Genomic DNA, 27,231 nt, shown 5'->3' with positions numbered 1-27,231 from the left:
CATTGCACTTGAGTGGAAAAACTTGAGCAACACAACGCAAACTGACTGAAATTGCGCACGCACTCACACAATTTTCCCTAACCGTAGACGCAAAGCATCTGGACACGCTCATCTGCAAGGGGCCTTATTCTTCATCTTTTTTTGCATGCGTGTGAAAAACAGATGATAAATGGATGCAAACCGGATGGGAAAAAGAAAACACGGACTGCAATAGCAGATAAAAATGATTCAACCTGCATGCAAAATCATCCATTTTCACTGAACAGACCCTGACGTATTCTATATTGCTCAAACTACTCCCTGTAGGCACTGTGGTCACAGATCACAGCTCTGCCCTAATGGAACCACCAAGCAGCAAGATCAGAGGAAGAATAGCAGGTAGCCATTCCCTGTAGCTACTGACTGGACCGTCCCTTTCATTTAAATCTACATCTCAAAATCACGAGTTGTTCATTCACAGACTTCTCTTCTAAAGACACTTTGTACTAAAGTTATGGGGAAAAGGCAGGCAGTGTTTTCCACAAAAACACGCAACCATGAGAAAAAAAAACAAAAAAAAAAACTGAACATGTGGTGTTTAGTATCTCCTGACGTTACCAAATACATGCATCCCCCCCCCCCCCCATGTCATAACATTTCTGGAGAGTCTATTCTTGTACCATTAAAGGGGTTCTCTGGGTTCAGGACTGAACCTGGACATAAGCTCCCCTTCACTCCTTTAGCATGTAGCATTTTCTGGTCCAATGCTTCCCCTTGCCAAGGTCTGTTTGAGAGCCGATGATGTACCGGGCTTCACATCACTATGCTAGGTGGTACTAGAGGCGGGTACTGATGCCCACCTCCAGAACAGCTCTACACATCACCAACTTGAGCCAGGCTACCTGCTAGGTGGAAGTCTCTGCCTAGCATAGTGATGTGAAGCCCTGTATGTCACAAACAGGACCTTGCGCTAAGCTATGCAGTGCAGGGTAAGGCTACTTTTACACTAGTGTTTTTTTGCAGATTAGTCATGGATCTGCAAAAATGCTTCCGTTACAATAATATACCTGCATGCATCCGTCATGAACGGATCTGGTTGCATTAGGTCTTCTATAGCCATGACGGATGCGTCTTGAACACCATTCAAGGTCAATGGGGGACGGATACGTTTTCTATTGTGTCAGAGAAAACGGATCTGTCCCCATCGACTTACATTGCGTGCCAGGGCGGATCGGTTTGGCTCTGCTTCGCCAGGCTGACAGCAAAACACTGCAGGCAGCGTTATGGTCTCCGCCTCTAGAGCGGAATGGAGATGGAACGGAGCCAAACTGATGGATTATGAGCGGATACTTTTCCATTCAGGATGCATTAGGGCAAAACTGATGCGTTTTGGACAGCTTGTGAGAGCCCTGAACGGATCTCACAAACGGAAAGCCAAAACGCCAGTGTGAAAGTAGCCTAGGGGGAGCAATGAAATGCACCAATGCTCCTATCCTACATGCTAAAGGAGTGAAGGGAAGCTTAAAGGTGTTCTTACTTGAAAATTGCCCATCTTCATTACCTGTGGAAGGAAGGTTATTACACCAATACTTACCCTCCACAGCGCAGCCCTTCCTATGATTCTCTTCGCGGTCACGTGACCACTCCTGAAGCATTTTCAAGTCTTCTAGTCCAGTGCACTCTTCTTTTCCTGCCTGAGGCAGGAGACGGAACATCATCACTGACGTCCCCGCTCCTGCCGGCCTTCCTCGGTCCCATCGCTTGCACACTACTGCGCATGCGTCAGGACTGCTAGCAGTCTTCTGAGTGTACAGGCTTCTATGTGTACTGACTCATGTACAGCGCGATGCAAGCGCTGTACATGAGTGACAGCATAGCGATCAGCCACAGAGGCTTATCGCTAGGCTGTGGAGGTCATTGGGGGAGCTCTGGATGGCACATGGGCACTGTGGGTGCCACCGTTATGGCGGCGCACTGTGGGTGCCACTCTTAGGCTACTTTCACACTAGCGTTTTGGCTTTCCATTTGTGAGATCCGTTCAGGGCTCTCACAAGCGGTCCAAAACGGATCAGTTTTGCCCTAATGCATTCTGAATGGAAAAGGATCCGCTCAGAATGCATCAGTTTGCTTCCGTTCCGTATCAATTCCGCTTTAGAGGCGGACACCAAAATGCTTTAGCTTTTTCAAGGTTTTTTTTTCCCCTTGAAAAAGCTAATGCGAAACCCGCGTTGGGGACTGGACTGGTGTTGTTTGTTTTCTGACATTATCCATCATTGAGCTGAAACCGTTTGGTCACACCAACTTCTACCATCAGAGGCTGACCTTTAATATTGCACTTTTTTATTGTACACCGACCACCCACCATCATTCTTTTTGGTTTTTAATGTTTTTAAATGTCCTGTGGCTTGTGCCAAATCATATCTTTGTGTAATTTTCAATAAAATCATGTAATTTGGCGATTATTTGTTTCCATGTGTGTTCTTGTTCATTGAGTGACCTATTCACCTTTTATTGGTTTTCCTTTTATGTTCAGGTGTGGGTCCTGGATTTTGGGCTTTATATAGGTTTCTTACTATGTTAAAAATAATACAAACTGATCCGTTCTGAACAGATGCATTATCTGAACGGATAAGTCTGTGCAGATCCATGACGGATCCGCACCAAACGAGAGTGTGGAGGACACCGGTATAGGGGCATCTGTGGAGGACACCGGTATAGGGGCATCTGTGGAGGACACCGGTATAGGGGCATCTGTGGAGGACACCGGTATAGGGGCATCTGTGGAGGACACCGGTATAGGGGCATCTGTGGAGGACACGGTTATGGCAGCTCAGTATGAGTGATCAGGATCATGCAAACTACTGTGATCGGCCCAGGAATCAATGTCTCAGTCCATGTGTCAGCCACAATTTCCAGGCCAACCTCGGCTCCCCTGACCAGATAAGAGACTAGCTGTATCATACATTACTGTCATATTGTCAGTTCGGTCAGCCTGGGACATGTGGCGACACGCAGACCGTGTATCCCAGGCTGATCATGGTCTTATCTCACGTGTATCACACATGTTGGCCCAAGATAATCCCTTCAGCAGTCCGGACCAAAAAAGATAAAATTAGGCCTCATGCACAGGACAAAGTCCATTCTGCTTTCTCCAAGCAGCAGATCTGCTAAATAAGGATACTGCCTGTGTGAGATGTGCATTTTTTTTCCAGAGCCATTTAGCTCTATGGGTTTTAGATCTGTATTATGAGGACCAAAATAAGATATGTTCTATCTTTTGCTGTATGGATGTGGAAAGCACACTGGTGAAGTTCATGTATTTTCCACATCCGTATGTCAGTTCTGCAAAAAACTAAAATAAAAAAAAAATTATATATTTATATATTCTCTGGTCCTCATAATGCAGACATGAAATCCATAGAAATCAATGGGTCGCACACGGACAGTATCCTTATTTAGCGGATAAATGAATACGATAGTGTGCATAAAGTGTTTAGATACACAGCTCAGCAGGCTGCATCATAGAAGATGGGATTAGATACACAGCTCAGCAGGCTGCATCATAGAAGATGGGATTAGATACACAGCTCAGCAGGCTGCATCATAGAAGATGGGATTAGATACACAGCTCAGCAGGCTGCATCATAGAAGATGGGATTAGATACACAGCTCAGCAGGCTGCATCATAGAAGATGGGATTAGATACACAGCTCAGCAGGCTGCATCATAGAAGATGGGATTAGATACACAGCTCAGCAGGCTGTATCATAGAAAATGGGATTAGATATAGACTTCAGCAGGAAGTATCACACATATACATGATAGGATTAGATACAGATGTGTCTGGATGTGCTTGCTGCTTCCAGCTGTTTATTACACTCTGGAGATGGTGAGGGAAGAGCCTGTGGACGGTCAGTGATGGGACACTGAGTGAGAAGTAGATTCATGTCTGGGTTTAAAAAGATAGACACAGGAGTTATAGATGGAGTAGCTGCTGCAGGCAGAGCGGGGGGCGTGTCCAGCCTGTGACTCATCTCTGTGCAGTGCAGCCAGGATTGTGCATCAATAAAGTTATGTATTCAACAAAACAAGAAGTGGAGAAAGTAAACAGATCTGCCAGGATAATGTGATTTCTTCCAGAGAGAAAGGAAAGCGCAGTCATGAAAAACAGGTATTGGTGGTATATGTATGGATGGTGAGGGGTTGTTAGGAGCACAAAAATAATTTTGATTTTGGGACCGGACAACCTCTAACTCCTTTAACCACCTCCCGTCTCGCTAACGCCGAAAGGCGTGATAGTGTGAGCTGGCAGCGCCGCAGCAAACGCTGATCGGCGTCATCTCGTGTGAGCCGAGATTTCCTGTGAACGCGCGCTCACAGGATCGCGTAGTTCACAAGTTCATCTGCAGCCTGCCGGCCGCGATCATTGGCTGGCAGGCTGTGGATTTTTGAAATGACCAATGAAAATCGGTATGTCAGACGCTATTTTGAAAATAGCATCTGATATAACTGCTACCTGCTCCTCTGGTGGTCCCTTTTGCTTGGATCGACCAGCAGAGGACACAGGCAGCTCTGTAAGTAGCACCAAACCACCACACTACACATTAGATATTACCCTGTCATTTATTAACCCCTTATTTAGCACCTGATCACCCCCTTGTCCACCCCCCTGTCATTGATCACCCCCCTGTAAGGGACCCTCATCACCACCAGGTATTTAGCTACTTGCTAGGTAGTTTAGCGCCCACCGCACCGCAGTCACTGATTAGTCGCTGATTAGCGTCATCGCTGTCGCTAATCAGCACTATTACTATATAGTATCTGTAAGTGATCAAGACTGATCGCATTCAGATCTATATAAGTACATTAGGGTCACCTTAGGCTCTACAAAACGCAGTGTTCGCCCGATCAGGCCTGATCTTGTGCGCACACTTGCGTTCAGTCCGCCCCACCGCAGTGACAGAAATTATTTTTTTCTGATCACTGCAAAAACACTGTAAAACCGATGTGCCGCTATAAAGATCACTTTTGAGCTTTTTGGATCTTTATTAGCAATCGCAGCTTCACTTCGCAAGCACTCCTTTTTACTAGGTAGGTTTGCTCTTTTTCCTGGGTAGTCTCAGAGGAATACCCCCTAAATTTAGTGAACCCAAAATGTCAAACAAGGGGTATTCCGCTGAAGAAGCCTACAGGATTCTGGCGGTGATGGATGAAAGCGATGGGGACGCCTCACCCGCTGAATCCAGTGGTTCAGAATATGAACCTGTAGACAGCAGTGGCACTCTAACCGCTAGCGAAGATGACGAGGTTGAGGTCCCTGCTACGGTCAGGCGTACCCGATCCCATGTCAGGGTTCTGCATACCCCGCATGATGAGCCTCATTTGCAGCAGAGTGGTGCTAGCGCTGATCTTGTTTATGGTGCGGCATACACCAGCAGCGCAGCACATCCTGGACCTTCTACCAGCACTGTCGTATTTCCTGGTGAAGTGGCGAGCACCAGAATGGCAGTTCCAGCTGGTACAGTGCCACGTGCAATAACTCCCCCGTCGCAGCCACCGCATTCACAGGCCGTAGAACCCTTAGTCTCCCAGAGGTGCTGGCAAATCCCAATTGGCACTCCCCTGCTTCCGCTGCACCCGTATTGCCCCCTTTCACCGCCCAGTCTGGAGTTCGCGTGGAGACGGCTCATTTAGGATCGGCCTTCAGTTTTTTTTTTGCTGTTCTTCACCGCGGATCTCTATGACCTAGTTGTGGCAGAAACCAACCGCTACGCTACACAGTTTATTACCGCCAATTCGGAAAGCTTCTATGCCCAGCCTTTCCGGTGGAAACCAGTCACAGTTTCAGAGTTAAAAATTTTTGGGGGCCTTATCCTCAGCATGGGTCTAAATGTATTGCGGTCATATTGGTCTAAAGACCCAATACATTACATGCCCATGTACTCTGCTGCAGTGTCCAGGGCACGTTTTGAGGTCATCATGTGCTTTATGCATTTCGCTGACAATAACACCCGTCATCCAAGAGGCCACCCTGCTTATGACCGGCTCCACAAAATTCAGCCCCTCATAGACCATTTGTCATCCAGATTTGCAGATGTGTATACCCCTAATCAAAACATCTGCATAGACGAGTCCCTAGTAAATTTTACCGGGCGCCTTGGCATAAAACAGTACATCCCCAGCAAGCACGCCCAGTATGGGGTCAAACTGTATAAGCTCTGTGAAAGGGCCACAGGCTATACATATCGTTTTAGGGTCTATGAGGGAAAAAGACTCAAAACTGGAGCCGGTCGGATGTCCTGACTACCTGGGGAGCAGTGGCAAGATTGTCTAGGACTTGGTGTCACCCTTACTCCACAAGGGGTACCACTTATACATGGACAATTTTTACTCAAGCGTGGCTCTCTTTCGGCACTTACATCTAGTCAGAATTCAATGCTGTGGCACCGCGCAACCTAGTCGCCGGGGCTTCCCCCAACGGCTCGTTAGTACCCAACTTGCACGGGGGGGGGGGGCTGCCTTGTGTGACCAAGAACTGCTCGCAGTGAAGTGGAGGGACAAGAGGGACGTTTACCTTCTGTCCACCATTCACACAGACACGACTGTCCAAATTGAAATGGCAACTGGAGTCATTGTGAAACCCCTCTCTGTCCAGGACTATAACCTTCACATGGGAGGGGTGGACTTCAATGACCAGATGTTGGCTCCCTATTTAGTTTCATGACGCACCAGACGCTGGTATAAAAAGGTGTCTGTATATTTGTTTCAATTGGCTGTATATAATAGTTTTGTTCTCTACAGTAAGGCTGGGAGAACAGGATCCTTCCTCAAATTCCAGGAAGAGATCATTTCGGAAATCCTGTATCCAGGAGGATCCGTGCCCCAAGTCCCTGATGTAGTGAGCCGGCTACATGGCAGACACTTCCCGTCTGTCTATCCTGGTACCCCAACTCAACGTTCCCCAAGAAAAAGATGTTGCGTCTGTAGCAGGGGTGGAATAAGGCGTGACACCACCTTTTTTTCTCCTGACCAGCCGGCTCTATGCATAGGGGAGTGTTTCCGCAAGTACCACACTCAGGTACACTATTAGCATAGGACACAGGACAGGCACACAGGAGTCTTAGGGCCCTTTCACACAGAGCTGCCACAAACCTCTCCTTTCACCTGGGACAAAGTGCATAATGTACCTCGCCACATCTCTGGGCGATTTGCGGTTTGCACATTGTCCCATGGGTAAGGAGAGGTTTGTCCTATAAAAAAGGTAAAAAATAAAATAAAATCACCGGTAAGCAAAAAAGTTATTGTTCTGTATCAAAAGTTTATAAAAGTTAATGTTCAGTTCAAATGTTATCTAACGTTAATGTTAATAAATTTATTGCGTTGCGGCCCTTTTTTTATTTTTTACCTTCTAGGTGGACCAAGCGATCAAGCAGCTGCAGCACTGATGTGCATTCTGACAGAAGCATTGCGCTGCTGTCAGATTACACAAAAGTCGGTGTATGCGGCGCTGCAAGACGAGATTTCTCCTCTGCAGTAAAAAAGATACGTTTGCCGAGGCTTATGATGGGCATAGCGAGTTCATGGAAGTTTTTATTTTTTGTCACAAGTTAGTGGAATATGAGACTTGGTAAGGGAAAAAAAAAAATAAAATAAAAAAAAAAACCACACACACACACACACCATTTTCCACTAAGGCTGGGTTCACACTTGAGCGTTGCGCAAACGCGCGTTTTACGCGCGTTTTTGACACGCATTTTTATGCGCGTTTTTGTAATAGTAAACGCGCGTTTGTGTGATTCACTACAGTGTCCTATGGCCACAAACGCCCCAAAAGTCGCTCATGTACTTTTTGGAGCGTCGGGCGTTTTACAGCGCGATCGTACGCGCTGTAAAACGCCCAAGTGTGAACCATTCCCATAGGGAATCATTGGTTTCTCCTTGTTGAGCGTTTTACAGCGCGTAGGAACGCGCTGTAAAACGCTCAGGTGTGAACCCAGCCTAACTTGTGACAAAAAATAAAAAAGTTCTAAAGTCGATATGCCCATCAGCTAATACCTTAGGGTACTTTCCGAAATTGGGTTATTTGTGGGTTTTTTCTACTCTCTGGGCATTTTAGACCCTCAGGAAACATGACAGGTGCTCAGAAAGTCACAGCTGCTTCAAAAAGCGGAAAATCACATTTTTGTACCATAGTTTGTAAACGCTATAACTTTTACCCAAACCATCTTTTTTTTTTTTTTACCCAAACATTTTTTTTTATCAAAGACATGTAGAACAATAAATTTAGAGAAAAAATTATATAGAAATGTAGTTTTAAAAAAAATTAATTTACAACTGAAAAGTAAATTTTTTTTATAAAAAAAATGACAAGTAAATTTTGATGAAATAACAAAAAAAGTAAAAATGTCAGCAGCAATGAAATACCAGCAAGTGAAAGCTCTATTAGTGAGAAGAAAAAGAGGTAAAATTCATTTGGGTGGTAAGTTGCATGACCGAGCAATAAACCGTTAAAAGTTGTGGAGTGACGATTTGTAAAAATGGGCCTGGTCACTAAGGGGGTATAAACCTGTGGTCCTTAAGTGGTTAAAGGCTGCGTACACCTTTGGGGACTTTTTTTATTATTGCATTGTACTTATTTTGAGCTAAAATAATTTTTTTCAATTGGTCTTTATTAACAATATGGAATCCTTTTTTGTGCACAGAGCTGAGATGCTGTAGTAGCAGCCTGTGGATTTTCTCTCTTTTAGGTCAGCTGGGGAGCAGACAGACTCCTTATCTCTGCTCTCTGACATTATAAACACTCATTATAGCTCAGTTCTTATCTTACTGATAAGAATGTGGTAAAATAAGCGTTTATGACTCCTCAGTAGTTGAGATTATGTTTATTAGATCAGTGGTCCCCAATATTTTAATAAAGGTAGGTTGAAAATATGATTTTTAGCCAAAAATGAGTAAAAGGCAGTCAAACAAAAATTTCCTCCAAAGTTGTACATAGCCTTTAACTAATTTTATATATAATATTGAGAGTCTCCATGATATTTTAGAATTGTATCTGTACTTCAAAGCATGTGTGTTATTTCTTTTGCTCCAAAGACAGCAAATCCATATTACACATCTCAAAATAGATGCATTCCACGGTCAGCTTGCAGGGGAACGGGGCCGAGTGTCAACATAGAAATTACTGATCCGAGGTCAGCAGCAGGTGCTCTATACATGTGTTACTGTATAGGGTTTGCTAGAGGTGACAGATTCCTTTTAACGTTTATTAACTCTTTTGGGGGGGGGGGATAATTTTTTTATTTTTTTTTGCCATTTGCGCTGAACAGTGTGTTACTACGATATAACAAATAGGTATACTTTTGCACAATAAAAATAAAACACAAAAATATAAAATTTGTTTTTGCATAACGTCTTTCAGAGAACCATAACTTTACTTTGCCTTCCACAGAGCTGTGCGAGAGCTTGTTATTTGCAGGATGAGTTGATGTTTTCTTTGGTACAATTTTGGGGTACATACATCTTTTTTATCACTTTTTATTCCGTTAAGAGGTGGAAGGCTGAACAAAAAAGCAATTCAGACTTTTTTTTTTTTTTTTTACAGTATTCAACATGAGAATTACATAATATGATAATTTTTATAGTTTGGGTCTTTACAAGTCTTATTTTTGACAGCACTTTTAACTTCTTCAGGACACTGCCTTTTTTGTGTTTTCATTTTCCACTCCCTGCCTTCGCACTTTTTATTTGCTCATTTATATAGCTGAAAAAGGGTTTGTTTCTGTGGGACAAGTTGTGCCTTTTAACGGCACCATTTAGTGTGTAGTGGGAAGCTGGAAAAAAAATCCGAATGGTGTGGAATTGGAAAGAGAACGCCATTATGCCACAGTTTGATGGGTTTTGTTTTTACGGCGGCCCCTATGCGATAAAGATTACCAGTTACCTTCATTCTCTGGATCAGTATGATTACAGCGATATCACACTTTATATAGTTACTCTTGTGCTTAGTACTGAAAGAAATATAAATCTTTGGAAAAAATTTATTTTTTATTTTTATCGCCATATTCTGACCCCCATAACTATTTTACATTTACCTCTATGGAACTGTGGGGGTGGGGCTCATTTTTTGCAGGATGAACTGTACTTTTTATTGTTAACATTGAGAATGTATGACTCATCACTTTTTACAAATTTTTTGGGGGAGGTGAAGTGATTAAGAAGGGATTCGGCCATTTTGATTATTTTTTCCCATTACATCGTTATAAGCGATAAATATTTTTATATTTTAACAGTACAGGCATTTTCCGATGTGGAGTCGGCCATATTGCACTTCATGACAGTCATAAATTTGAGTCAATATATTTCACCTTCATTTATGAAAAAATCCCAAACTTACCAAAAAAAAATTAAAAAAAATTTGCAATTTTCAAAATTTTCATTTCTCTGCTTTTAAAACAGAAAGTGATACCTCATAAAATATTTATTACTTAAAATTCCCCATATGTCTACTTTATGTTGACATCATTTTGGAAAGGTCACTTTATTTTTTTAGGACGTTAGAAGGCTTAGAATTTTAGAAGCAAATCTTAAAATTCTTAAGTAAATTGCCAAAACCCACTTTTTAAAAGGGCCAGTCCAGGTCCGAAGTCACTTTGTGGTGCTTACATAGTGGATACCCCCCAAAAATGACCCATTGTAGAAACTACACCCCTCAAGTTACTTAAAACTGATTTTACAAACTTTGTTAACGCTTTAAGTGTTCCACAAGAATAAAAGGAAAATAGAGATCAAATTTTTACATTTCACTTTTTGGGCAGATTTTCAATTTTAAGCCATTTTTTTCTTTAATACATCGAGGGTTAACAGCCAAACAAAACTCATTATTTATGACCCCGATTCTGCGGTTTACAGAAACACCCCACATGTGGTCATAAACTGCTGTATTGGCACACGGCAGGGCGCAGAAGAAAAAGGAGCGCCACATGGTTTTTGGAAGGCAGATTTTGCTGAACTGGTTTTTAGATGCCATGCCCCATTCTAAGCCCCCCTGATGCACCCTTACAGTAGAAACTCCCCAAAAATGACTCCATTTTGGAAACTAGGGGATAAGATGCCAGTTTTATTGGTATTATTTTTGGGTACATATGATTTTTTGATCATTCATTATAATACTTTATGAGGCAAGGTGACCAAAAAATTGGTTGTTTTAGCACAGTTTTTATTTATTTATTTTTACAGCGTTCACCTGAGGGGTTAGGTCATGTGGCATTTTTATAGAGCAGATCGTTACAGACGTGGCGATACCCAATATGTATACTTTTTCTTATTTATTTAAGTTTCACTTAATAGCATTTTTTTAACAAAAAAAAATGATGTTTTGTGCCCATGTTCTGAGAGCTATATTTTTATTTTATTTTTTTGAGCGATTTTGTAGGGGGCTCATTTTTTGCTGAATGTGGTGACTGTTTTATTGGTACCATTTTGTGGGACATATGCCTTTTTGATCACTTGGTGTTGCACTGTGTAAGGTGACAAAAATTGCCTTTTTTTTAACAGTTTTTATTTTTAATAGTGTTTATCGGACTGGGTGGATCATGTGATATATTTATAGAGCCGACAGTCAAGGACACGGCAATACCAAATATGTCGTATTTTTTTCTATTTTTAACATTTTTTTTATTCCTTATTTGGGGATTTTTTTTTTACATGGAAAATGTATTTTTATTTTTTTACACTTTTCGGCCCCCATAAAAGGTCATACAAGACTTCTGGGGGACATTTAACTTCACTTTTTTTTTTTCCCCCACTATTGAGTTCTCCTGTAACTGGGGCTGACATAGTAGCCCCAGTTACAGAAGAAATACACCCCCAGAGAGGCTGTACAGCGCAATACAACGCTGTACAGCCTCAGTACAGGGCTGATCGAGGTCTGTGAAAGACCCGACAGCTCCTGCACTCTCCGGCGGAACAGGAAGTGCATAGCGCTTTCTGCACTGTATACACAGCGCTCGGTGAGCGCTGTGTATACAGCGATCTAGAAGGCAGGGACACCTGGGAACTGTCCCTGCCTTCTCTAAGGGTTGCCCTGCTGTCACTGACAGCGGGCAACCCGATCTGCAGCTGCACGATTAGAGTGCAGCTGCAGTCTCTGAATGGACATTCAGGAACCTCCATTGAGAGATAGAGAACCACTTCCTGGACATTTTTAGTGGACGGGAGTTGGTTAAGTCAAACTAGGTTACTATAACATGCAATCATTAGATTGCCTCTTGTATTCTGTACAGAATATCTATCCATTACAGAATACAGGATTCAGTATATTCCAATGCTATGCTCCCCCCAACATTCCTGCATTGGAATATACTAGTAATCGGCCTGGAAGCCTTGTACACGTTCAGGCCGCCTTCCCCGATCTTAACAAGGGGAACACGGCCTGGGCCGATAAGTTCACGGCTCCCAGTATTAGAGCTCCGAGATACTGTGGTCACATTTGACCACAGCATCTGAGAGGTTAAATGACTGCGATCGATGATAATGCTGACTGCAGACATTAGCCCCGTGCCTCCGCTGTGCAAAACAGCAGAAACCCGGCAGTTATGGCACCGAATGCACTCGCCAGTCAACGTCATTGTTAAAGACCAGACTTTCATTGTACATGCAAAGATAAGGTCCGGAAAGGGTTAATCAGGAAAAAAAAAATAAAAAATCCTTTTTAAATATATATTTTTTTAAACATTATTATTTATGATAGTGCAACTTATTCCATGGCGCTGTACATACATAATGGAACAGACTTTGCCCTCGGGTGCTTACAATAAAATATATTTTTTCTTATTTATTTTAGTCCTACTAGGGGATGTGAAGATACACCAATCCCACTGATCGCTGCATTACAACACCTGAATATTTCTGTATTGCAGTGCATTATGCATACATTACACTGAGGGGACGCCCTGGCACCGCTCTCACGGCGGGCAGCAGCACTGCCTTTTCATGTCCTAATTGACAGCGGCACATCCATTAGGACATGAAAAGCAGTTAACACGTGGCAGATTTTAGTGACTGAAAACCAGTTCCATACATCAGAACGGGGCTGTGTCGCCAGCACTGGCAGTTATATGCTCGGCTGGAGACAATGTGCTCGCTAACATAAAACAAACAAGTAATGGCTGCCTCTTCTACTCACACAATGTGTCTCCAAACAGAAAAGCAAATTACAGTCAACATAAAACTAAACAAAAGAGGCAAGTACGTGAATACCAAGGTCGTAGCAGAGGAGACAGTGGGTATGCTCACACACAAGAAGATCTTATCGGCATTGCAAACCAAGCTCCATTACTACAAGGGTCAGACGCTCAGTACAACTTCCATCCAACTGGAGTATGACAGAATTAGCACAACCTGCAGGCACAAGTTCTCTGCTATGCAAAACCAATCATTAAAGGGGATGTCTAGAGCCAATAAAAAAAATCTCAGACACGCCCTGAAATACTGTAAATTATAACAATGATGGCATACTTACCCGTTTCTCTGGTGCCGTTCTCTGCACCACTAGTCCAGTCCTCTTGCTGCCGTTTTCTTACAGGATTAAGCTGGGATGTGCCGGTATGCGGCGTGTGACCGCAATAACCAATCACCGCCCTCAGTGGTACCCCCAACAGAATACAGAGTATAGTCTTCAAAGGGGTTATCCGAGCCTGTAAATGCCGCCGCCCCCCCCCCCCCCACACACACACACACACACACATTTATACCTGGTCCCCTCACACTGATTCTACTTACCCGGCTCCCTGCTGCTTTCCCCCATGCTTGGATGAAAACATCTGGTATCAGGGGGAATTAGGTTGGGCGGCAGCCAATGGCAGGCGGCGATGGGGAAAAGCCTCCCTAGCGTCACCCGCGATGCTAGGGAGGCTCATCCCCATCACCACCTGCCAGTAGCTGAACCCCCCCCCCCCTCCCCGTCATTGGAGACCACTGTATTTCATGCAATGATCCCCAATCACTAATGCCATTGCTCGTTCCCATACAGAATCTTTGCCAGCCATAGAGCACGTTTAGACTCCACAATCTGCTGCCAAACAACAATTTAGGAAACCACAAGAAAGAGCCAATTGCCCGAAGAACAAGGTTGTAAATCGGTGGCGCGGATGCCGTGCGGGTAATCTACTGCCTGAAAGAGAGCCAAGCCCTGTTCCGGAAAGCAGAGACACAGAGCAGTAACAGGATTGATAATGCTCCATGCCTCTCTGATCTTTTTACTACAAAATCATCACAGACAGGCGCAAAGCATTATCATGGTAATGCTCCGCGTCTCTGCTGTCTGGAACGGGGCTTAGCTCTCTTTCAGGCAGTAGGTTACCCACACGGCATCCGCCCGTGTGAAAGAACCCTTACACTGGCAGATCATTGCTAACAATCGTTCCTACTAATGCAATGATCTGCCCAATGCCCAGCCAGTGTGAAGGCCCTTGAAGTTAGGCCAGTACTATGGAGGAAAACCCAAGAAAAGGTCTGTAAATACTCCCATATGTGCATGATTAAATATATCCAAAATCATTATTATTTCAAAATGGTGTACCAGTGGGATATAAAACTTTTAAATATGGCCATTCTGACACTCACCCGATCCCAGTTCGACACAGGAAACAGCAGGTCATTGCTGTGGCCAGTGATTGGCTGGCTGGGCATCTCTTGATATTTCCTGTGTCGAGCTAGGATCAGGAAGCAGAGATAAATGGGGATTGAGGGAGTGATTTTTTTATTTTTACACAGAAAAGCCACCATGGAGGACAATTATCAAAAGTAAACGAGATTAGAGAGATATTTTACACACACATACATACACTGAACAAAAATATAAACGCAACACTTTCAGTTTTGCTCCCATTCTGCATGAGCTGAACTAAAAGATCTGAAACATTTTCTACATACACAAAAGACCCATTACTCTCAAATATTGTTCACAAATCTGCCTAAATCTGTGTTAGTGAGCACTTCTCCTTTGCCGAGATAATCCATCCCACCTCACAGGTGTGGCATATCTAGGTGCTGATTAGACAGCATGAATATTGCACAGGTGTGCCTTAGACTGCCCACAATAAAAGACCACTCTGAAATGTGCAGTTTGACCACACAGCACAATGTCACAGATGTCACGTTTGAGGGAGCGTGCAATTGGCATGCCGACTGCAGGAATGTCTACCAGAGCTGATACCCGTGCAATGAATGTTCATTTCTCTACCATAAGCCGTCTCCAAAGGTGTTTCAGAGAATGGTAGTACATCCAACTGACCTCACAGACCACGTGTAACCACACCAGCCCAGGACCTCCATATCCAGCATGTTCACCTCTATGATCGTCTGAGACCAGCCACCCGGACACCTGCAGCAATAATCGGTTTGCATAACAAAATAATTTCTGCACAAACTGTCAGAAACCGTCTCAGGGAAGCTCATCTGCATGCTCGTCCTCATCGGGGTCTGGACCTGACTGCAGTTTGTCGTCGTAACGGGCAAATGCTCACATTAGATGGCGTCTGGCACGTTGGAGAGACTTTCTGTTCACAGGCGAGTCCCGGTTTTCACTGTTCAGGGCAGATGGCAGACAGCGTGTGTGGCGTTGTGTGGGTGAGCGGTTTGCTGACGTCAATGTTGTGGATCGAGTGGCCCATGGTGGCGGTGGGGTTATGGTATGGGCAGGCGTATGTTATGGACAACGAATACAGGTGCATTTTATTGATGGCATTTTGAATGCACAGAGATACCGTGACGAGATCCTGAGGCCCATTGTTGTGCCATTCATCCACGATCATCACCTCATGTTGCAGCATACCATATTTTTCGCCCTATAAGACGCACCGGCCCTCAAGATGCACCTAGGTTTTTGAGGAGGAAAATAAGAAAAAAAATATTTTGAACCAAAAGGTGCGCTTTTGAACTAATTGTGATCTGTGGATGACGCACTGTTATGGGGGATCTGTTGTTATGGGGGGGTCTGTGGGTGACGCACTGTTATGGGGGGGGGGGTCTGTGGGTGACGCACTGTTATGGGGGGGGGGTCTGTGGGTGACGCACTGTTATGGGGGGGGGGGTCTGTGGGTGACGCACTGTTATGGGGGGGGGGGTCTGTGGGTGACGCACTGTTATGGGGGGGGGGGTCTGTGGGTGACGCACTGTTATGGGGGGGGGGGTCTGTGGGTGACGCACTGTTATGGGGGGGGGGTCTGTGGGTGACGCACTGTTATGGGGGGGGGGTCTGTGGGTGACGCACTGTTATGGGGGGGGGGTCTGTGGGTGACGCACTGTTATGGGGGGGGGGTCTGTGGGTGACGCACTGTTATGGGGGGGGGGTCTGTGGGTGACGCACTGTTATGGGGGGGGGGTCTGTGGGTGACGCACTGTTATGGGGGGTCTGTGGGTGACGCACTGTTATGGGGGGTCTGTGGGTGACGCACTGTTATGGGGGGTCTGTGGGTGACGCACTGTTATGGGGGGTCTGTGGGTGACGCACTGTTATGGGGGGTCTGTGGGTGACGCACTGTTATGGGGGGTCTGTGGGTGACGCACTGTTATGGGGGGTCTGTGGGTGACGCACTGTTATGGGGGGTCTGTGGGTGACGCACTGTTATGGGGGGTCTGTGGGTGACGCACTGTTATGGGGGGTCTGTGGGTGACGCACTGTTATGGGGGGTCTGTGGGTGACGCACTGTTATGGGGGTCTGTGGGTGACGCACTGTTATGGGGGGTCTGTGGGTGACGCACTGTTATGGGGGGTCTGTGGGTGACGCACTGTTATGGGGGGTCTGTGGGTGACGCACTGTTATGGGGGGTCTGTGGGTGACGCACTGTTATGGGGGGTCTGTGGGTGACGCACTGTTATGGGGGGTCTGTGGGTGACGCACTGTTATGGGGGGTCTGTGGGTGACGCACTGTTATGGGGGGTCTGTGGGTGACGCACTGTTATGGGGGGTCTGTGGGTGACGCACTGTTATGGGGGGTCTGTGGGTGACGCACTGTTATGGGGGTCTGTGGGTGACGCACTGTTATGGGGGGTCTGTGGGTGACGCACTGTTATGGGGGGTCTGTGGGTGACGCACTGTTATGGGGGGTCTGTGGGTGACGCACTGTTATGGGGGGTCTGTGGGTGACGCACTGTTATGGGGGGTCTGTGGGTGACGCACTGTTATGGGGGGTCTGTGGGTGACGCACTGTTATGGGGGATCTGTGGGTGACGCACTGTTATGGGGGATCCTCTCTGGATGGCACTGTTATGAGGATCTGTGTATGACAGTTATGGGGGGGGGGGGGGGTTTGTGGATGACACATATATAGCATCTTATGCTATGTGTCATCCACAGATCCCCTCCATAAGTGTGGGGGGTCGCATTTGCTTTTATAATGGGGGTGGGGGTCGCATCTGCATTTATAATGACAGCGGGGCCCGTGCAGTGACTGTATTCTACTACACGGGCCCCGCTTACTGTATAATCATATCCCTAATAGTTAATTGTTGTGTGCATGTAAAAGCATAATGAGCGATAATGAGCGCTGTGCATCACCGTACTTACAATTAGAAGCGCTCGCCGTTCGGAGCAGAGAGGAGGGAGGAGGCAGGCTGGGAGGACGGGCGCTGGCAGTGTGAGTCATACGTCATGCGCCCACGCCGCCTGCTTCATTCATAAAGTGGGCGGCGCAGGCGCATGACGTATGACTCACGTTGCCAGCGCCCGTCCTCCCGGCATGCCTCCTCCCTCCTCTCTGCTCCGAACGGCGAGCGCTTCTAATTGTAAGTAATAGACAGCGCTCATCATTATCGCTCATTATGCTTTTACATGCACACAACAATTAACTATTAGGGATATGATTATACAGTAAGCGGGGCCCGTGTAGTAGAATACAGTCACTGCACGGGCCCCGCTGCCATTATAAATGCAGATGCCGCCCACAGCCCCGCGGCGGGTGTATCATTGAAAACTAGGCAAAATCGGCTACATTCACCGTATAAGACGCACTGCTATTTCACCCCCCCCACTTTTGGGGGGAAAAAGTGCGTCTTATACGGCAAAAAATACGGTAATAATGCACGACCCCATATTGCAAGGATCTGTACACAATTCCTGGAAGATGAAAACAGTTCTTGCATGGCCAGCATACTCACCGGACATGTCACCCATTGAGCATGTTTGGGACACTCTGGATCGGCGTATTCGACAGAGTGTTCCAGCCCCCCAGGAAGGAAAAAATGTGCACATTTCAGAGTTGCCTTTTAGGCTCCATTCACACGTCCGCAAATGGGTCCGCATCCGTTCCGCAATTTTGCGGAATGGGTGTGGACCCATTCATTTGCTATAGGGACAGAATGGATACGGACAACACTGTACGGCCCCGATCTTTGGGTCCGCAGCTCCGCAAAAGATAGAACATGGAGCCTTATTGTGGGCAGTCTAAGGCACACCTGTGCAATATTCATGCTGTCTAATCAGCACATTGATATGCCGCACCTGTGAGGTGGGATGGATTATCTCGGCAAAGGAGAACCCAGTAATGGGTCTTTTGTGTGTGTAGAAAATGTTTCAGATCTTTTAGTTCAACTCATGCAAAATGGGAGCAAAACCGAAAGTGTTGCGTTCATTTTTGCTCAGTGTAGATATAAATATGTATTAAACAACAAATTCCTATGAAAGATAGTCAGACTCGCTCACAATAAATAATGTGCAGCTAGATAGAAGATAACTGTGCTGATGTACTAAACACCACCAATCGCCATGTTGGAAAATCTCTAAAACTGCCAAGTTTTACTTGGATCAAACAAGTGGAATTTCGAAGAGCTGGCGATCTCGGCTCCTCTTAGGCATGCTCGCTTGGACGACACAATGGGTGTAGAACAAAACGTTCCACTGGAATAAAGCGGGATAACAATTTAAAGCAGATGTCAGAAGCTACTGTGAGGTCTCCATACTGCACACCCATCCTCACTGTACTGCCTGTCGGCTATGGGATCTGCAGAGCAGCGTATTGTCAGCACAGGATGGGAGGGACACCGCACAATAACCTACACGTGCCGTGAAGTGGAGAACAGGACTCCCACCAAAGGGAATGAATGACCCTCACCAGCCCATAAAACAAACATTGTCCCGACTCCCAGGCACTGCCCACGTCCCTCCCCTTCGCCTATGAATGGAAAGCACAGTACTTGTAAGCAAGGCTCAAAACGTGGCAGACTCGACTAAGTAGCTTCTTGTCTCCATCCTGGAGTGGAGGAGGGCTGGGGTGGGCTTCTGCTTAACCCCGTACAGCTGGGCTCCACGCTTAGACTGCACGTCAGCTCTTCTAGGCACTGCAGTAACCACGGCAGCACAGCCATGTCCTCACCTTATCCACTTGTCATATAGGTGTGCAGTAACATACCGCACAGTGTATCATCAGGCACCATACTTAGTAACACTCATAGGATGAAAAGCACTGCATGTCGTTCAAGGGACAAGTATCAGGTCAATTCTCAAGAATGAACTTTCCTACAAACACTCCTTCCCGATCATTGCCCTGCGCAGCAACCAGTGTAAATGGACCCTTAAAGGGGTTCTCCAGGAATAGTGACTTCTTTAATGCCTGCAGCCCGTCTCTGTGAATAAAAGATTCATACTTACCTTGCTCTTTCCGAGCTCCGTAGCCACATAGGCGGTCCTCTCAGTGACTGATGGCAATCTAGGTATACACATGTCTACGGAGAAGGTTGTCAATCACTGATCGGACCGCCAACAGAACTATACATCAATCTGCTCAGCTCCTCCTGCTCTATAACATAATACCTGCAGATTGCACTGCATTTTCATGGTGCTTGCGGCAGTATTTGTCCGGCCACCTCTCGGAGTACTTTCTGTGCTGCAGCCGGATCTACTCCGCTTCCCATTATAGTGAATGGGGCCGGGCAGACTTCCAGCAGCTCACAGGTGTACACTGTAGTACGGATCCGGCAGGCTGTTCCCCTGCCGAACCGAGTAACGCCAGTGTGAAACAAGCCTTGGGCCAATCATTGGCTGCGGTGGTGCACATTACCCAGAATGGGGGAGCAGCGAAGTACAGATATTTTCATGGGTCAAGCTAGGTGGAAAATTATAAGAAAAAAATTCTAGACATCCGTTTTAGGCCTCATGCACACAACTGTATTTTCGTTCCATGGTCCGACCCAGGAATTTATGGTTCCTCAAAAATGCAAACAGTGCAGAGATGTTATCCGTGTGCTGCCCGCATCCATACGGCTATATGGCCACCATGGAAAATATATATATACCACCCCCCCCCCCCCCCAACAACAACAACACATGCTTACGGTCGCGTGCATGAGGCCTAAGGCCCCAATCACATGAATGTATTTTTGGACCTATTCATTTCACTGGCACACTGTATGCATCCACACATCTGTTCCAAGACTCCACAAGACATTGTTTCAATGAGTCCACAAAAAAACGGATGCGACATGGACGTCACACGGATGACATCAGTATTTTTTTGTGGACTGCAAAATACATATGGCGGTGTGAATGTACCCTTTAGCTGGTTACACAGATTTCTGACCAATCAGACTGATATTACACTGGTCTGAGTACACACAATTATCCTACTAAATAGAGACAATAGTCATTACCACAGTCATTTGCCCCCATTCACATTGGGGGTTGTGCCATTTTTATGCTGCACGAAGGATGCCATCAGCCAAAATACAACCATCTGCTCATTATGTGTTCTTGCATAGCAAGACCACATAATGTTATCTCACATATATATTATTATTATTCTTATTCTTCTTATTCTTATTATAGCCAAATTTGCCACCCTAACTCCTCCCACAGTTTTTACACTACATAGACAAAAATTTACCAAAACGTGCAGATTGTTCCCGATCGGATTGCTATTACTTTGTGGAGCGATCCCACCCCCGGGGCCCCCGTGGCGGGCCCCGGAAGCCCCCTTTTTTCCCATAGACTTTGACAGGGTAAATTTTCAAATCGCTCCCACTCGCCAGGCTTTGATGCTAAAGTCACCAAACTTGGGTCACTTAGTCATGGAGTCAACCCGAAAATTTTGGGCACATTTCGGGGACCCCAAAAAGTGGGCGGGGCCACACAGAACCAATCAAAATTTCCCCATTGACTATAATGAGACTTTCAAATTGCTACTCCTCCCACATTTTTAGGAGTACAAAACTACAAACTTTGCAGACTTGGTCGGCACCCACCCGAGTACCTTGCTTGTGCTTTGTTACCCGATCCCACCCTCCGGGCCCCTGGGACAGGGCCCCCAAAATCCACGTTTTTCCCATTGACTTTGACAGGGAAAATTTTCAAATCGCTCCCAGTCGCACAGATTTGAAACTAAAGTCACCAAACTTGGGTCACTTAGTCATGGGGTCAACCTGAAAATTTCTGTCACATTTTGGGGACATTAAAAAGTGGGCGGAGCTACAAACAACCAATCAGATTTTCCCTATTGTCTTCAATGAGAACATTTTAAATTGCTGCCATTTCAACATTGTTAATGGCAGGGTTGTTAAACTTAATATATTCGGTTAATAGGTGACTAGAATTCAAATGTTTTAAAGTGGGCGGAGTCTACAGCGGCCAATCAAATTTCAGCTATATGTTTTAAATGGAAAATTTAAAAATGCCGCTGCTCTTAGACTGTTAATGGCAGGGTTCTGAAACTTGGCACAGTTGGTCACTGGAGGACTGTGCCAATGTATATCTCATTTTGGGGGACGCTAAAAAGTGGGCGGAGCCACAAACAACCAATCAGATTTTCCCTATTGACTTCAATAAGAAACCTTTAAACAGCTGTCATTCTCACAGCACCCAAACTCGGCAGGGTGGGTCAGTGTGAGACAAAGGTCAAAATTTAGAAAAGTGGGCGGAGTCTACACTCCACCCAGTTACTCCGCCCACTCCAGTTGTAAGCTACTGGTGGAGGCAAGAACACATCACACAATTTCCCCAGAAATTGTACCTTTTCTAGTTTATCAGCTATAATCCGATGGCACGCCCAATCATTGGTCCATGACCTGCCACAGGCCAAACTCCCACCAATCTGTATCACTAGCAATGGTTTTCAACATGGACCAGTGTTACCACTGTAGGAGACCGCCTTCACGTGTATGTGGGCATATCTGACAAAACGCTCCAAGCAGGTGACAAGAAACGAAGGCATCAGCATCCTTATGGCCTAGGATTAAACAAGGCCCATCTCACCTGGTACCGCGCAGAAGTAGCGTTCACTGCAGTAAGGATGCTGGCGTCTTTAGGGGATGTTCACAAGGCGGATTTTGAAAACACGACGAAAAAGATATAGATAGATAGATAGATATATATATATATTTTTTTTTTTTTTTTAACCAATGGGTGTTCACAGTAATAGGTTCACAGGTTTTTGGTGCAGATCAGCGCCAAAAGACGCAAATGCACTGATTTACATGGCAGATTCAGCCCTGAGATGGGACACGCTGGTGCTGATCAAAATTCTGTTTCAAGCAATGGTTCCGGTAGTCAGGACCGTGAGCGTAATGATGGACTTTAGTGATGATGACAATTAACAATACAGTAAGAGGATCACATCATCACCCAGCTCTCCTCCGCTCACCTACAGCAGGCCATCATCTCCACTAGACCAGACGTTCCCCCCCCCCCCCCTCTCCTCCACTAGACCGCACGTCCCCCCCCAGCTCTCCTCCACTAGACGCACGTCCCCCCCCAGCTCTCCTCCACTAGACGCACGTCCCCCCCCAGCTCTCCTCCACTAGACGCACGTCCCCCCCCAGCTCTCCTCCACTAGACGCACGTCCCCCCCCAGCTCTCCTCCACTAGACGCACGTCCCCCCCCAGCTCTCCTCCACTAGACGCACGTCCCCCCCCAGCTCTCCTCCACTAGACGCACGTCCCCCCCCAGCTCTCCTCCACTAGACGCACGTCCCCCCCAGCTCTCCTCCACTAGACGCACGTCCCCCCCCAGCTCTCCTCCACTAGACGCACGTCCCCCCCCAGCTCTCCTCCACTAGACGCACGTCCCCCCCAGCTCTCCTCCACTAGACGCACGTCCCCCCCCAGCTCTCCTCCACTAGACGCACGTCCCCCCCAGCTCTCCTCCACTAGACGCACGTCCCCCCCAGCTCTCCTCCACTAGACGCACGTCCCCCCCCAGCTCTCCTCCACTAGACGCACGTCCCCCCCCAGCTCTCCTCCACTAGACGCACGTCCCCCCCCAGCTCTCCTCCACTAGACGCACGTCCCCCCCCAGCTCTCCTCCACTAGACGCACGTCCCCCCCCAGCTCTCCTCCACTAGACGCACGTCCCCCCCCAGCTCTCCTCCACTAGACGCACGTCCCCCCCCAGCTCTCCTCCACTAGACGCACGTCCCCCCCCAGCTCTCCTCCACTAGACGCACGTCCCCCCCCAGCTCTCCTCCACTAGACGCACGTCCCCCCCAGCTCTCCTCCACTAGACGCACGTCCCCCCCAGCTCTCCTCCACTAGACCGCACGTCCCCCCCAGCTCTCCTCCACTAGACCGCACGTCCCCCAGCTCTCCTCCAGCAGGCCATCATCATCCTCCTCCACTCACCTACAATACACCAGGCAGTCCATGTGGTTGATCTCCTTGTCGGAGCGGTACCGGCGGTAGTCCTCCCACAGGTCCTTGATGGCGGTGACAGCCAGTATGAAGAGCACCGGGGCCAGTGCCAGCTCGGGCTTGAACGCGTTGACGGCGGGCACGAAGTTGAGCAGGGCGATGAAGACGAAGTAGACATTGGCCAGGCGGTGGAACTGCTCGAATAGGTTCTTGGGCAGGAAGGACAGCGCCGTGTACTTGGTGGTCTTGATGGAGTTGCAGGCATACTGCCGGTTGGGGTTCTCCGCCGCCGTCTTGCCGGTCGCCTCATAGAGCAGGTTGGAGCGGACCGTCCTCGCCTTGTTCTCCTTGCTTTTCCTCCGCTTCTTCTTCCTCCTCGCGGAGCCCTGCTCCTCTCTTGCCACCTGGCACTTGGGCTCCCCGTCTCCTCCGGCCCTCGCCTCCATCCCCGCTCTGCCGTCCTGGATAACTCTACGAACAATCGGCAAGCGGCGTACAAGTTACTTTGCCGTCATGTCCCGGTCTAGACACAGGCCGACCGGCTCTCATCCTCCCGCATGTAACGCGGCGGGGAGGGGATTGCGCATCGCGCGGCTCTTCAGGAACTTTTTTTTTTTTTTTTTAATCTCTGATATTTTAGGTTCCCGCTTTGAACTTTCGTCTCCAAACTTTTGAGTGTTCCGTGAAGCCCCGCCCCTGTCTCCTCCCCCTGTGAGCGCAGAGCTCGGCCCCCCGACTGTCAGCAGCTGCAGCCCTCACAGCTTCCGCTGCACTATGGAGATGGAAGGACGGGGGGGGGGATTAGGGAGGCTATCATATGTATCACCACTGTACTTACCTCCCAGCGCACTGACTGGGAAGATGGGGGAGGCTTTTACATCACTACCGGTACTTACCACAAGATGAGGAGAGGCTATCATATTTATCACTACTGGTACTTACCACAAGATTAGGGATGCTATCATATGTATCACCACTGTACTTACCACAAGATGGAGGAGGCTATCATATGTATCACCACTGTACTTACCTCCCAGCGCACTGACTGGGAAGATGGGGGAGGCTTTTACATCACTACCGGTACTTACCACAAGATGAGGAGAGGCTATCATATTTATCACTACTGGTACTTACCACAAGATTAGGGATGCTATCATATGTATCACCACTGTACTTACAACAAGATGGAGGAGGCGATCATATGTATCACCACTGTACTTACCTCCCAGCACACTGACTGGGAAGATGGGGGAGGCTTTTACACCACCCCTGTTACTTACCACAAGATGAGTAGAGGACAGAGGCTATCATATGTATCACTACTGTACTTACCTCACAGCACACTGACTGGGAAGATGGGGGAGGCTTTTACATCACTACCGGTACTTACCACAAGATGAGGAGAGGCTATCATATTTATCACTACTGGTACTTACTACAAGATTAGGGAGGATATCATATGTATCACCACTGTACTTACCACAAGATGGAGGAGGCGATCATATGTATCACCACTGTACTTACCACAAGATGGAGGAGGCTATCATATGTATCACCACTGTACTTACCTCCCAGCGCACTGACTGGGAAGATGGGGGAGGCGTTTACATCACTACCGGTACTTACCACAAGATGAGGAGAGGCTATCATATTTATCACTACTGGTACTTACCACAAGATTAGGGATGCTATCATATGTATCACCACTGTACTTACAACAAGATGGAGGAGGCGATCATATGTATCACCACTGTACTTACCTCCCAGCACACTGACTGGGAAGATGGGGGAGGCTTTTACACCACCCCTGTTACTTACCACAAGATGAGTAGAGGACAGAGGCTATCATATGTATCACTACTGTACTTACCTCACAGCACACTGACTGGGAAGATGGGGGAGGCTTTTACATCACTACCGGTACTTACCACAAGATGAGGAGAGGCTATCATATTTATCACTACTGGTACTTACTACAAGATTAGGGAGGATATCATATGTATCACCACTGTACTTACCACAAGATGGAGGAGGCGATCATATGTATCACCACTGTACTTACCACAAGATGGAGGAGGCTATCATATGTATCACCACTGTACTTACCTCCCAGCGCACTGACTGGGAAGATGGGGGAGGCGTTTACATCACTACCGGTACTTACCACAAGATGAGGAGAGGCTATCATATTTATCACTACTGGTACTTACCACAAGATTAGGGAGGCTATCATATGTATCACCACTGTACTTACCACAAGATGGAGGAGGCGATCATATGTATCACCACTGTACTTACCTCCCAGCGCACTGACTGGGAAGATGGGGGAGGCGTTTACATCACTACCGGTACTTACCACAAGATGAGGAGAGGCTATCATATTTATCACTACTGGTACTTACTACAAGATTAGGGAGGCTATCATATGTATCACCACTGTACTTACCACAAGATGGAGGAGGCGATCATATGTATCACCACTGTACTTACCACAAGATGGAGGAGGCTATCATATGTATCACCACTGTACTTAGCACAAGATGGAGGAGGCGATCATATGTATCACCACTGTACTTACCACAAGATGGGGGGGAAGCTATCATATGTATCACCACTGTACTTACCTCACAGCACACTGACTGGGAAGATGGGGGAGGCTTTTACATCACTACCGGTACTTACCACAAGATGGAGGAGGCTATCATATGTATCACCACTGTACTTACCACAAGATGGTGGGAGGCTATCATATGTATCACCACTGTACTTAGCACAAGATGGAGGAGGCTATCATATGTATCACCGCTTGTACTTACCACAAGATGAGGGGAGGCTATCATATGTATCACCTCTGTACTTACCACAAGATGGAGGAGGCTATCATATGTATCACCACTGGTACTTACCTCACAGCACACTGACTGGGAAGATGGGGGAGGCTTTTACACCACCCCTGTTACTTACCACAAGATGAGTAGAGGACAGAGGCTATCATATGTATCACCACTGTACTTACCTCACAGCACACTGACTGGGAAGATGGGGGAGGCTTTTACATCACTACCGGTACTTACCACAAGATGAGGAGAGGCTATCATATGTATCACCACTGTACTTACCACAAGATGGTGGGAGGCTATCACATGTATCACCACTGTACTTAGCACAAGATGGAGGAGGCTATCATATGTATCACCACTGTACTTACCACAAGATGGGGGGGAGGCTATCATATGTATCACCACTGTACTTACCTCACAGCACACTGACTGGGAAGATGGGGGAGGCTTTTACATCACTACCGGTACTTACCACAAGATGGGGGAGGGGGGGAGGCTATCATATGTATCACCGCTTGTACTTACCACAAGATGAGGGGAGGCTATCATATGTATCACCTCTGTACTTACCACAAGATGGTGGAGGCTATCATATGTATCACCACTGGTACTTACCTCACAGCACACTGACTTGCTAGACAGAGGCTTTCACATCACCACTGTACTTACCACAAGATGAGGGAGGCTATCATATGTATCACTACTGGTACTTACCACAAGATGGAGGAGGCTATCATATGTATCACCACTGTAATTACCACAAGATGGAGGAGGCTATCATATGTATCACCACTGTA

General features: G+C 46.8%; 1 protein-coding gene across 1 annotated transcript in view; it reads right to left on the bottom strand.

Annotated features, from left to right (window-relative positions):
- The window catches only part of ATP10A (ATPase phospholipid transporting 10A (putative)), a 143,540-nt gene extending 119,293 nt beyond the window's left edge, over positions 1-24,247 (bottom strand). Inside the window, exon 1 of the mRNA XM_044285217.1 lies at positions 23,586-24,247. Within this exon, the coding sequence (XP_044141152.1) occupies positions 23,586-24,040 (455 nt within the window). The 5' untranslated portion in view covers positions 24,041-24,247. The remainder of the gene's footprint in view (positions 1-23,585) is intronic.
- Positions 24,248-27,231: the final 2,984 nt, after the last annotated feature.

This window comes from Bufo gargarizans, chromosome 3 (assembly GCF_014858855.1).
Source record: "Bufo gargarizans isolate SCDJY-AF-19 chromosome 3, ASM1485885v1, whole genome shotgun sequence".
Classification (NCBI taxonomy): domain Eukaryota; kingdom Metazoa; phylum Chordata; class Amphibia; order Anura; family Bufonidae; genus Bufo; species Bufo gargarizans.
The sequence above is the reverse complement of the archived record's forward strand: the minus strand, read 5'-3'. Positions and strand labels throughout refer to the sequence as shown.